At 36.8% G+C, this 13,433-nt stretch overlaps 1 protein-coding gene across 4 annotated transcripts in view; it reads left to right on the forward strand.

Annotated features, from left to right (window-relative positions):
* Positions 1–13,433, forward strand: part of LOC106884435 (E3 ubiquitin-protein ligase HERC2) — a 265,512-nt gene that overhangs the window by 185,271 nt on the left and 66,808 nt on the right. For all 4 annotated transcript variants that reach the window (XM_052973690.1, XM_052973692.1, XM_052973693.1 and 1 more), the window contains 8 exons: positions 1,178–1,375; positions 3,419–3,697; positions 5,386–5,467; positions 6,468–6,611; positions 7,055–7,145; positions 9,873–10,050; positions 11,312–11,565; positions 12,499–12,643. In XM_052973690.1, coding sequence (XP_052829650.1) covers positions 1,178–1,375; positions 3,419–3,697; positions 5,386–5,467; positions 6,468–6,611; positions 7,055–7,145; positions 9,873–10,050; positions 11,312–11,565; positions 12,499–12,643 — 1,371 coding nt within the window. The remainder of the gene's footprint in view (positions 1–1,177; positions 1,376–3,418; positions 3,698–5,385; positions 5,468–6,467; positions 6,612–7,054; positions 7,146–9,872; positions 10,051–11,311; positions 11,566–12,498; positions 12,644–13,433) is intronic.

Below are 13,433 nucleotides of genomic sequence, written 5' to 3' on the forward strand. Positions count from 1 at the left end.
TTTGTTATTACGATGAATAATTTTACGGTAAAGTAAGCATGTATCCTATCGATCCTATCGGCGACGCCAATAAACTCTGTTGTATTTCCCTCGGAGGACTCGCAGAGATAACACAACGAGTTGTACAATTTAATTATTACATTTATTATTCAATTACATACAAAGAACGCACTCACCCAATGTTCATTATAAATAAACAAGAATCATGTCCGCCATATATATCAATGACATTTTACTACGACAGTCACACAAGACAACAACAATGAAACAATGAACTCAGACGAACCACATTGACACAGGACTTCAGACGAACACAAATCCAACAGTCCATATAACACTCAGGCCAACCAAAGCCCTGTGAGTGGATTTGATAGATGGAAACTGAAAGAAGTTGGTCATATATATATATATATTTTTTTTTTATGCACCCTTTTAAAACCTAGCCAGGCTCATGGGCCTGGTTTCCCGGTTTCTATGGCGTATGTGTTCCCCTCCAGTTTACTCAAGAAACAGGAAGAAAGAGTGAGAGAAAGTTGGGGCAAAAGAGTACAACAGAGGTCGCCACCACCCCCTGCCAGAGCCTCGTGGGGCTTAGGTGTTTTCACTCAATAAACACACACAGTGCCCGGTCTGGGAATTGAAACTGCGAGTCCGCTGCTCTAACTGGACCATTGCACCTCCACACACACACAGTCAATAAAACATATATCAGTAAAGATGCTCATTCTAAAGAATAGAGTAGTAATTATTACAACAAAAATTTTAATTTTGGGCATAGAGTTACCAAAGGTTTCGTATCTAGAAAGCCAAAGCCTTGCAGACAGCTCATCAGACTCTATACAAAGACAAAATTTAAACTTTCTACATCGCAGATGTGAGAAAACACTCAGAAATCAAGATATGTGTGTATGTGTCTGTGTTTGTGTCCCCACCATCACTTGACAACCAGTATTGGCGAGTTTATGTCCCCATAACTTATTCTGTTGATCTCTCTCAGCAAGAGAGATCAATAGAATAGGTACCAGGCTTATCAAAAATAAGTACTGGAGTTGATTTATTTGATTAAAAACTCTTCAAGCATGGCCACAGTTTAATGACTGGAACAAGTAAAAGATAAAAGAAACACTGAAATTCATATTCTTTATATATGTTTCTTCTTTATTTTTCCATTTCAAAGCACTGGATTTGCCTGGAAATGTATCAAGATATCCTTGTAAGTCGTCTACAGATGAAGGTTGAACCAACAGATTCCAGTTATATGCCGTCACTTGTGGTTGTCAGTGGCGGTGATTCCGTACACACCTTGAAAGAACTTAGAACCATTAATATCAGTGTGTCTTTCACTTGGGTTACACTGCTTGAAGATATGACAGTGGTATGTGGTTTTTCACACACACTTAATAATTGCTTTATTACAGTTCAATAGCTTTAATTTTCTATGATATAAGCAAACACACAAAAATGCTACCATTTCTCTCTCTCTCTCTCTCTCCCTCTTTCAAATATATTTTTGTTGCTACTCTGCAACTAATTCATATTTAAGAACCATGCCAAAACTGACCTCACCTGTGCTCATGCCTCATAAAAATCACTCAGTGCAATCTTTGGAGTGATTGGTGTTAGGAAGGACATTCAGCCATAAAAGCCATGCCAAAACAGACACAGAAGTTTGGTGCAGTCTTCTGTCTGGTTGGCTCTTATCAAACTGTCCAACCCATGCCAGCATGGCAGGCAGACATTAAATGATGATGATGATAATGAAGAGTTATATATAGTAAAGCAGTGACCTGGTAGAATTGTTAGTGTGCCAGACAAATGCTTAGGAGTATTTCTTCTCACTTCATATTCTGTGTTAAAATTCTGCTGAGGTCAATTTTGCCTTTCATCCTTTTGCAATTGAGAAAATAAATATCAGTTGAGCACTAGGGCCGATGTAATCAACTAACTCCCTGCCTCAAAATTTCAGGCCTTGTGCCTATAGGATTTATGTTTATATAGGTATGTATATATTATAAATATTTGTCTGTGAATATATCAACACATATATATGTACATGGACGCAAGCTTGTCTATATAGTTAATGTAAGTTCATTTCCCAACCACGTTGCCTCTCTTCTGACTGTGTTGCACAAAATCTTTGGCAAATGTTTTGTGCCTTAGTCAGGAGTTATCCATAACCCAGTGAGTGACATGTAAGAGACAAAATACTGCGCAACTGCATCATATAAACTACATGCGTATATTCATGCATGTATGCAAATGTGTGTGTGTTGATAGGTGTTTGTATGTGTGTGCATTTTCTGGAAACAAACAAAATGTATTTCGAAAATCAATAGTTTTTTTTAAAATTCATTTGCTCTAACTTCTTCCAATTAGTTAAATTTTAAAAACAGTGAAAATTTAAGTCATTAATGTGTCTATTTCAGTTAGTTAAAAAAAAAAGCATCAAAGTCCTTCCTGAGTCATAAGTTCAAAAGACCAACTTCAGAGTCTCTGTGATGCATATATATATTCCCCATTGGATGGAGCACCAGTTCATCACAGGAGTACTCACTTTTGCCAGTTGAGTGGACTGGAGTAACGTGAAAGGAAGTGTTTTGCTAAAGAATACAACACATCGCCCAGTCCAGGATCTTATAATCATGAGTGCAACACCCAAAGCACTAAGCCATGCACTTCCACATTACAGTTAGTGGTAACAGGTTTTGAAGAACCAGAAATGTCCCATTGTTTTCTGGATCTCAATATTCCACAGAGCCTGTCTTTGATTTCTGGAGTGTTCAGTAGATCAGATAAAACAAAGAACAATCTTCTCCATAGATAAAACATTGTTGTCTTAGAGATAACTGTTCTTGTTCAGAAAATTGAAATCTGGATTGAAACAACTTCAATTTTTACAGCCAGACACAGCTGTGTGGTTAAGAAGTTTGTTTCCCAACAACATGGTTTCACGTTCATTCCCTCTGCATGGTACCAAGTGTCTTCAACTATATTCCTGAAACAACTAAAGCTTTGTGAATGGATTTGGTTGACGGGAACAAATGAAACAAGCCCATCAAATGTGTGTCTATGTGTACGTGTGTGTGTGTATGCATACATGTGTGTGTTTCCTTGTTTTGATATCTCATGATAGTTGTAGACAACTGTTATACAAGCAATGTCTTTCTGATCTTCCAATCTTTCGTATAACCATATAAAATTTCCAATCTTCCTTAAAAACATACTCAACCATGGTGAAATATTATCTGATTTGGAAATGGGCAAAGGTTGGTGACATCTAGCCATAGATAATCTGCCACAGCAAAGTCCATCTGACACATGGAAGCATAGAAAAGTAGACTTTACAATAATGTTGTTGTTGTTGAGGAGGATAAACTACTCATTGACTTTTTCTTTTCACCTCACTTCATATTTTCAGTATTATAGATTCATAGAAATTGCTATCAAGCAGTGCCGAAGTAGTGGAATTGATTGCAAAGTTCATGGCCTAACGATTGTGGGACGAAGGAAAATTGACGAAGATGACAGTGCTGCTAACTTTGCTTTCTTAGCATCGGACGATGAAGATGAACAAAGTAGCTCTCTGCAAGGATGTCGGAAAAAGACAAGGTCATCAAGTTTTAGTGAGATTCAAACACATGTATGTGTTTGGGGTTTGAACGACAAAGATCAGCTAGGAGGCCCGAAAGGGTCAAAGGTAAGAGATGATTTTTTTTTTCTTTTTCTGTAAGAAATAAAACATCCTATTGAAATTTTCATGTTTGAAAGTTGAAGTCTGTTGCATGTTACAGGAGTTTACTCTTGTTTACAGGTGTGTTGTGAAGTTTATTCTGAAACATTCACTTTCACACATGTTGTTGTTGCTGCTGCTGCTATCACTAGTTCTCAAATGATTTCATGTAAAGACAGAAACACTCACAGAGACACATAACTGCACATGCACACACATAAACATGCGCACACATGCACATACACTTATATGCACATGCACACTTAAACACTTTCATACACACACACATGAATAAACACATATCCACACACAAATATATACTCATGCACATGTATTTGTGTGAATGTGCAGGCACACACAAACGTGAACATGCACACAAACATGCACATGCATGCAAACACACACACACAAATATGTGCTTGCACACAAACACATGCATATGCACACACAGAATCATAAGAGCATTAGACAAAACGATTTGCAGTATGTTGTAATGACTGTTTATATTTTGTTGGCGGGATCAATAAAACAAATTATCTTTTAAGTACTAGGTCGATTTAATTGACTGAACCCTTGTGGCCTTCTACATGTGTCAGAAATGGTGGTGGCAGTAGTATACACTGAGCTGGGTACTTTGCACAAATAATGCTTTAACAGTTCAACAATTAGACTTCATCCATCCATTTTCCCCATCCACTATTCCTGAAAGGATTGTTGGAGTAGAGTCCTCAGGTACCTCCTTCACAAGTACCATCTCCATAGAGTCCTATCAGAAGTAACTATCGTTACACTTTCTGGTTAGATTCCCACCTCATTCTTTGTTGACTGCTTAGGTCTCCCACCAGTTGGCTCAGTTTGATAAATCCATCTTACAATTCTATCCTGTGACATTATAATCGCATATACATAGTACTGAAACTGTGATCTCCCAATGCAGAGAAGTAGTAGATAGTGACCAAAAGGGTATAATCACAAATACAAGCTGCCAAAATGGGGTTCCTTCTATAAGTCTCTGAAGTAACATTACTCGACAGGGTGAATAGTTCAGTGATCAGGGAGTCTCTCAGGGTTGAGCCCTACTTCTCTACTCTGAGAGACTTCTTCACAAAACCAATAATGCAAAGAAAACGAAACAGTTATATTTGTTTTACAAAGAATAAATTATTCCTATGTCAGTGACGTGTAAAAAGCACCCTTCAAACATTGGGCCTCATTGAGGTAGTGACTGAGACCTTTGGCAATATACCATGCTTTGGAGGACCTGTCAAGCCAATGAGATTGTAGTTGTAGCCGATGCCGGTGTTACATAACTGGTACCTGTGCCAGTAGTATGTAAAAAGTAACCACTACACTCTTAGAGTTGTTGGTGTTAGGAAAGGCATCCAACCAAAGAAATCATGCCAAATCAGATTGGAACCTGATATAGCTTCCCAACTTACCAGTTTTCAGTCAAATCATCCAACCATGCCAGCATGGAAAATGGATGTTAAACGATGATGATGATGTTATTGTTAAGAAAAGATTATTACTTTTTTCATAACCTTGTAATATATGATGTGTCCACTGTAGTATAAGGTGTACTTGTAGCATATGGTATGCTATTGTGATACATGTTGTGGTTGTTGTAGCAATTGTTTTTATTTTTATTTTTACAGATCAAATTGCCATATTTGAATGAAACTTTGTCAGCTTTAAAATGTGTCCAGATAGCTGGTGGATCAAAAAGTTTATTTTGTGGTGAGTTGTTTGATTTTTCCCTTAATATTAAACATAACTGGTCTCCATTACTAATCTACTTAATCAGTCTATGTAGCACCTCTACAGCAAGAAATCTGTTCTATTTTGGCTTCTACTTCCATAATTCGACCCCTCATTCCCTAATACTAAGCTGCTTTCCTCTCCATTCAGTCAGAAGGGATCTCGGTTTTGCAAGCTAAATGGTGACCACACTATTGCCAGTGTCATGAAGAAAGTATCTAGTACAGCCTGTAAATTGGTTGTTGTTAAGAAGGTTATTCAGACATGGAAACCATGCCAAAGCAAACATTTGAGACCACTGCAGTCTTTTGATTCTGTCAGATTATCCAACCTAGACAATCATGGAACACAACTATTAAATGATCATGGTGATGATGATGATGATAATGTACATTATTGGTCTACAATTTCATTTTGAAGAAGTTATTATGCATTTTTCTTATGACTAGGGATCTTGTACATGGTCACCGAATATGCTAGAAATAGCAGACAAATTTTCAATTCTCCATCTCAGTTTTATAAGAAAGGGACACCGATAATGTAGTCCAACATACACTATGTTTGAATAACAGACTAGATGACCATGAAAAGAATGTCTCTGATCATTGACCTACTGGAATCAGAGTTAAATCAATTTTTGTAAGAACTGTAATAACATCATCAATGAAGGCCTTCAGTTGAAAATAATTTAGCAAGCTGGATAATTTATTTGTGATTTCATCTGTACAGAAAGTTTATCTTCATGCTTGTTTGATTGGTCAACAACAGTATCTTCTATCTTGTAGAAACTGTATAACTGTATATTTTTGCAATATCCTGCTGGTTTCATGAAGTTCTGCTATGGAGGTGGGTTTTGCTCACAGCTGTATTAAAAGAGGCTCCAAGTTGAGAACAGTCTATAGATTTAAAATAAATTTTCTTTTGTCTTTGTTTTTCTTTTTTTTTTCACTTCAAATATTTTCTTAACATCCAATTTCAGTTACTCAAGAAGGAAAGGTCTATGTGTGTGGTGAAGCTACCAATGGGCGGCTTGGATTGGGAGTCACATGTGGCAGTGTTCCTACCCCAACTCTTGTAGGGGCACTCAGCCAATATGTCATAAAAAAGGTTGCTGTTCATTCAGGTACTATTATGCTTGCAACTTTTTCTTTCTCTCTCTTTCACATTTCTCTCTTTTATCTTTCTTTGTCTCTTTCTTTCTACACCGATAGCATCAATGACACACAAACAACATATACATACATACACTTTTACACATTTATACATGGGCACACACACACATGTACTCTCTTGCTCTCTCTCACACATACACACACACACACACACACACTCTCTCTCTCTCTCTCTAAAATACATTTTATGTTTAATGTGAAAGAAATATTGAGGGTTTTTCCTAGAACTGATAACAAAAACTGTATTTTTCTGAATAATTATTTAATTACCAACCACATTTCCATTTCCTCTTTATCAATTATATTCGTTACCATTTAGTTTTCGTTTTTTTATCTATTTTATTTTTTATAATATTTTATCTTATTTTCTTCTTCTTGTTTTCTCTTGTCAAAGGTGGGCGACATGCATTAGCTCTAACTGTTGATGGTAAAGTATTTTCTTGGGGTGAAGGAGATGATGGAAAACTTGGACATGGAAATAGATCGTAAGTTTTTAAGTATATTAATGAATTTGACAATTCTTTGTACTTTATGTTGGTACTTTACATTTTGTTCTGTAATTATAGTTTAACTCTTTAGCATTCAGATTACCCTGTCAAATGTAATGCTTATTTATTCCCATTGTTTTGAATTAACTATGCATTATCTTGTAGCTTCAGGATTTTGATGATGTGATTATTTTTAGACTGACATTTCAGAGGTGTGAGAGGCAGGATCTGGTCAGTTTGAACCTAAAACAAATAGAATATTGAGGATTAAAGTCAATAAAAAAAAACCTGGGGTTGCATTGAGCTGAGTAACAGGTCAAGGCTGCCACCCCAAAAAAATGAATGGCCATTCTGACAGGCTCTCACAATTTCTGTCTATGAATGCCACTTACAAGGTATAGTGGAGACACTTGCCCAGGGTGCCACAGTAGGATCAACCTTTTAGCATTCAGGTTACTGTGTCAAATTTGATGCTTATTTATTCACATTGTTTTGAATTAATCATGCATTATCTTGTAGCTTTGAGATTTTGATGAGGTGATTGTATATTTCTAGAATGCCATTATAGGGTAGGTGAGTGAGGCTGGATCTGGCCACTTTGAACATGAAACATGTAGAATATTTGGGTTGGATGTGACTGGTTTGAATGCTAAAGGGTTAAAATCAATGAAAGACAGTGAGGTGGCACTGAGCTGAGCAACATGTCAAGGCTTTCACCCAAAAAAATAAATGGCCATTCTGACAGACTCTCACAGTTTCTGTCTACAAATGCCACTTACAAGGGATTGGCTAACCTGAGGTTATTGTCAAGACATTTGCTCAAGGTACCATACAGTAGGATCAACCCTTTAGCATTCAGATTGCTTAGTCAAATGTAATGCTTATTTATTCCCATTGTTTTGAATTAATCTTGTATTATCTTGTAGCTTTGAGATTTCAATGATGTGATTGTTTAGTTTTAGAATGACATAGGGTTTGATGTGAGAGATTTGATCTGGCTGATTTGAACAAAAAAACAAAAAAAAAACAGTTGAAGATTTGGGCTAGGATATGGCTGGTTTAACCCTTTAGCATTCAGATTCCTCTGTCAAATACAATGCTTATTTATTCACATTGTTTTAAATTAATCATGCATTATCTCATAGCTTTGAGATTTCAATCATATGATTTATATTTTTACGATGACATTGTAGGGTAGGTTTGAGAGGCCAGATCTGGCTGGTCTTGAACTCAAAACAGATAGAATATTTGGGCCATATATGGCTAATGTAAATGCTAAAGGGTGAAGTCCATCAGTGGAAGTAAAACAATAAGTTAGCTAGTTTGACAATTCAGTTTATGCATTACATTATATATTTCATTACTGTTTCATTATAAATTATTATAGCATCATCATTATCATCATTGTTTAACGTCCGCCCTTCATTCTAGCCTGGGTTGGACAATTTGACTGAGGACTGGTGTACCAGATGGCTACACCAGGCTCCAATCTGATTTGGCAGGGTTTCTACAGCTGGATGCCCTTCCTAACGCCAACCACTCCGAGAGTGTAGTGGGTGCTAGTCTAGTTTTATATTTTTCAATGTTTCTTTTTTCTCTCAATTTTTTTAATGTGTTTCTTGCTGTTTGAAATAACACAATTCCTATTTCTATCATCAAAGTTTCTAGACCTTCACAGTCTCATTTTCATCTTCACTGATAAGATATTGCCAGCATGTTTTGTTGTCACTTCACAATAGGCAAAGCCAATGTGATTGATTCAGACATAAACACTAGGATTTTAGGAGATGAGGAATTATTTACATTTTTTTTACATTTGACAGATATTTGTCCTCATCCTGCTCGTTGTCAACACAACGCTCCGGCTGATATACCCTCCAGCCCTCAACATGTTATATTATTTTAATATGTGATAGTATATAATATTATATTAGTTTGTATTAGTGTATTATATTATATCAGTGTAAATAATGTGTAATATATATTATTACATTCTGGTGTCACGCAACTGACATCTGTGCCAGTGGTATGTAAAAGCATCCATGACACTCTTGGCAGGGTTGGCATTAGGAAGGGCATCCAGCCATAGAAACCATACCAAATTAGAGTGGAGTCTGGTGGAGCCCCTCAGCTTACCAGCCCTGGTTAAACTGTCCAACCCATGCCAGCATGGACAACAGATGTTAAATGATAGTGATGATGATGATGATGATGAACATATTAGCATATAAATTATTAGTATATTAAATTATATTGTTTCATTATATCCACAGCTACTGTGAATTATTGTGAATCCACAAAAGCATTGCTAGCTTATTTTGACAAGAATGCACATGCATGTGCACACAAACATACACCATCATCAACATCATCATCATCATCATCATCATCATCATCATCATCATCATCATCCTTTAATGTTCATTTTCCATGCTGGCATGAGATGGATGGTTTGAGCAGATTTGGCAAACAGAAGAATTGCATCAGGCTTCAGCTTGGCTTTGTTTCTATGGCTGGATGCCTTTCCTAACACCAGTCACTATACCGTGTGTGTCGGGTGCTTTTTACATGACACTGGCACATCTATAATTATTCCCACTGGGGGAAAATGTAACTTGAATTATAATATTTAAGCTTTTAGAGTTTTTTTTTAATAAAAAAAAGAATTTAAATAAATAAAAAGCAATTCATCTTAAATTTTTTTCTTCTTTTAATATTTTTCAGCCGCTGTAATAGACTTCGACTTGTACTGGCTTTGAAGTCCAAACGTGTACGAGATATTGCTTGTGGCAGTTCCCACAGTGCCGCAATTATTTCCAATGGAGATCTTTACACCTGGGGTCTTGGAGAATATGGTAGACTGGGGCATGGAGATACAACCACTCAACTCAAACCAAAGCAGGTTAATTATTCCTTATATTCAAAATTATTGTGGTATTTAGAAGAGTCCTGTTTTGCTAATGGTATTATCATTGTTGTTATTGGTGGTGGTAGTGGTGATGGTGGTAAGAACAAAGCAGTGATAGTGAAGTTGTGATGGTATTGAATTGTTAGAGAACTGGATTAAATGCTTTGTGGCATTTGGTCTAGCTCTTTATGTTCTGTGTTCAATCCTGTGAAGATTAAAAGAAGAGTTGATAAAATAAATCCATACAAATCAAATACCAATGTAGACTCAGATGACCAATATCACTCCTAAATTTTCAGCTTTTTTGTCTGTAAAAGAAATTATTATAATTATTATCATCATTAATAATAATAAAAATGATAATAATCCTTTCTATTATAGGCACAAGGCCTGAAATTTGGTGAGAGGGGACTAGTCAATTACATCGATTTCAGTGTTTCACTGGTATTTAATTTATCAACTCCGAAAGGATGAAAGGCAAAGTTAACCTTGGCAGAATTTGAACTCAGAACATAGCAGCAGATGAAATACCACTAAGCATTTCACCTAGCATGCTAATGGTTCTGCCAGCTTACCACATTACTAAGGCGGTGAGCTGGCAGAACCATTAACCCATCAGACAAATCGCTTAGCAGCATCTCTTCCAGCATTTCTTGTTCAAATGTTGCTGAGATTGACTTTGCCTTTCTTCCTTTCGGGATCACTGCTGGAACCTTTCTATCCTTTCACCAAACTGTTAAGAAAATTAGAACCCCCACCACCACCACCACCACCACCACCACTATCACCAAAAAAAAAAAAAGCGTAAACTACATAGTATTACTGATATAATTGTTTATGGTAGGAGTGCAAGATTTTCATAATTAGTTTTATCTCTTATATCTGCTAATAATTCAGAATTAAAATATCAGAACTATCAAATATTTATCATTTTCTTTATGTTCCCCCACCCTTTAAATAGCTAATAATATTTATTTATTTTCTAAGTTGGTGAGCCCGCAGAATCGTTAATACAACAGGCAAAATACTTAGCAGCATTTGATCTGCTCTGAGATGAAATGTCTCTGAGGTTGACTTTGCCTTTCATTCTTTCAAGATTGATAAAAATAAGTACCAGTTGAGTACTGGGGTTGATGTAATCAACTTACTCCTCCCCTGAAATTACTGGCCCTATGCCAAAACTTGAATCCAATATTTGTTTATTTCCTGAAATATAATCTCTGAGTATGTCCTCATGTAGTCTTTCTGTTTACAGGTTATGGCTCTTGTAGGCCAAAGGGTTAAGCAAGTTGCCTGTGGAAGTCGTGATGCCCAGACACTTGCCTTGACTGATGAAGGACTTGTTTATTCTTGGGGTGATGGAGATTTTGGTAAATTAGGTCGTGGAGGGAGTGAAGGCTGCAGTGTTCCACATGTCATTGATCGCCTAACAAATCTCAATGTCTGCCAAATTGAATGTGGAGCTCAATTTTCTCTAGCTCTCACAAAATCTGGTGGAGTTTGGACATGGTAAGTATATTTGTTGATTTGTTTCATATTGATAGTGTATAGACTTGTTAACTAAACTTATCCATTCGAATTTAGATATACTCTTTAATCAAAATATACTTTATATATATATATATATATATATGTTTTTAAAATATGTGTATATACATAGATGATATATATATATATATCATCCTCATTGATTAACATCTGTTTTCCATGCTGCATGGGTTGGACGGTTTGACTGAGGATTGTTAAGTATGGAGGCTGCGCCAGACCCCAATTTGTTCTGGCAAGGTTTCTACGGCTGGATGCCCTTCCTAACGCCAATCACTCTGAGAGTGTAGTGGGTGCTTTTTACGTGCCACCAATATGGAGACCATCAGAGGCAGCACTGGCAATGACTATGCTCGAATGGTGCTTTTTACGTGCCACCTGCACGGGAGCCAGTCAGGCAGGACTGGCATTGACCACATTCGAATGGTGCTAGTGTCCATTTTCCATGCTGTCATGTGTTAGGTGGTTGGACTAGAATTAGTAAGTTGGATAGTCTGATTTGGCTTGGTTTCCACAGCTTGATGCCTTTCCTAATACCAACCATTCCAAGAGTGAGGTGGATGCCTTTTATATGTTGCCAGCACTGACCACAACTATGATTTCACTTGGCTTGACATGTTTTCTCAAGCACAGCAAATTGCCAAAGGTCTCAACCTCTTGTCATCACCTCTGTGAGACTCAACATCCAAAGATCACGTTTCACCAGCTCATCCAATGTCAGACCAGTTTACAAAAAAGAGTGTTCTGCTCAGAAATACAGCTGTAAATTTAACTCAATCATTTTCAGATATAATCTAATACATAAGTTTTTATAAAGTTGCATGTTTTTGCTATGTAAACAGATTTTGTCAACAAGATGACAAGTTTTGTTAATGTAATAATTATATTTTCTTACAGGGGTAAGGGAGACTACTTCCGATTGGGTCATGGAACAGATACTCACATTAGAAAACCTAAATGTGTTGAAGGCCTGAAAGGGAAAAAGATTGTACATGTTGCTGTTGGGGCCTTACACTGTTTAGCTGTCACCGATACAGGACAGGTGAGTTAATTTGGTCTTTGAATCGGTCTTTTAATTTGATCCAGACTAACCTGAGTTAACCCTTTTAGCATTTAAACCAGCTATATCCACCCAGAATATTCTACCTGTTTTAAGTCCAAACTAGCCGGATCAAACCTCTCACACTTATCCTACAATGTTATTCTAAAAGTAAACAATGACATCATTTGAAATTATGAAGCTTTGAGATAATGCATGATTAATTCAAAACAATGTGAATAAATTAGCTTTGCATTTGACAGAATAATCAGAATGCTAAAGAGCTAAACAACAACAAATGCATATCTCATGATCAAAGGTGTTACTTTTGTGATCAACCTGTTTTTATTTTGGGGGTATAGTGTATCCAAGATTATGTAATCCAGTGGGTACTTCTATTTTAAGATGGAAGCATGTAATTCAAGTGAGATTTTACATTTATTTCTATAAGTTTGATTGACCACCTAGAAGTTGCCTCTTTGCTTTGTGTAGTAGTCTGTTTTGGTTTAGTTTCTATGGGTGGATGGCCTTCTTGCACCAACTACTTCACAGAGTGTACTATTCTGCAATCATCATCATCATCATCATCATCGTTTAACGTCCGCTTTCCATGCTAGCATGGGTTGGACGATTTGACTGAGGACTGGTGAAACCGGATAGCAACACCAGGCTCCAATCTAATTTGGCAGAGTTTCTACAGCTGGATGCCCTTCCTAACGCCAACCACTCAGAGAGTGTAGTAGGTGCTTTTACGTGTCACCTGCACGAAGGCCAGTCAGGCGATACTGGCAAC

The sequence above is a fragment of the Octopus bimaculoides genome, chromosome 16 (assembly GCF_001194135.2).
Source record: "Octopus bimaculoides isolate UCB-OBI-ISO-001 chromosome 16, ASM119413v2, whole genome shotgun sequence".
Classification (NCBI taxonomy): domain Eukaryota; kingdom Metazoa; phylum Mollusca; class Cephalopoda; order Octopoda; family Octopodidae; genus Octopus; species Octopus bimaculoides.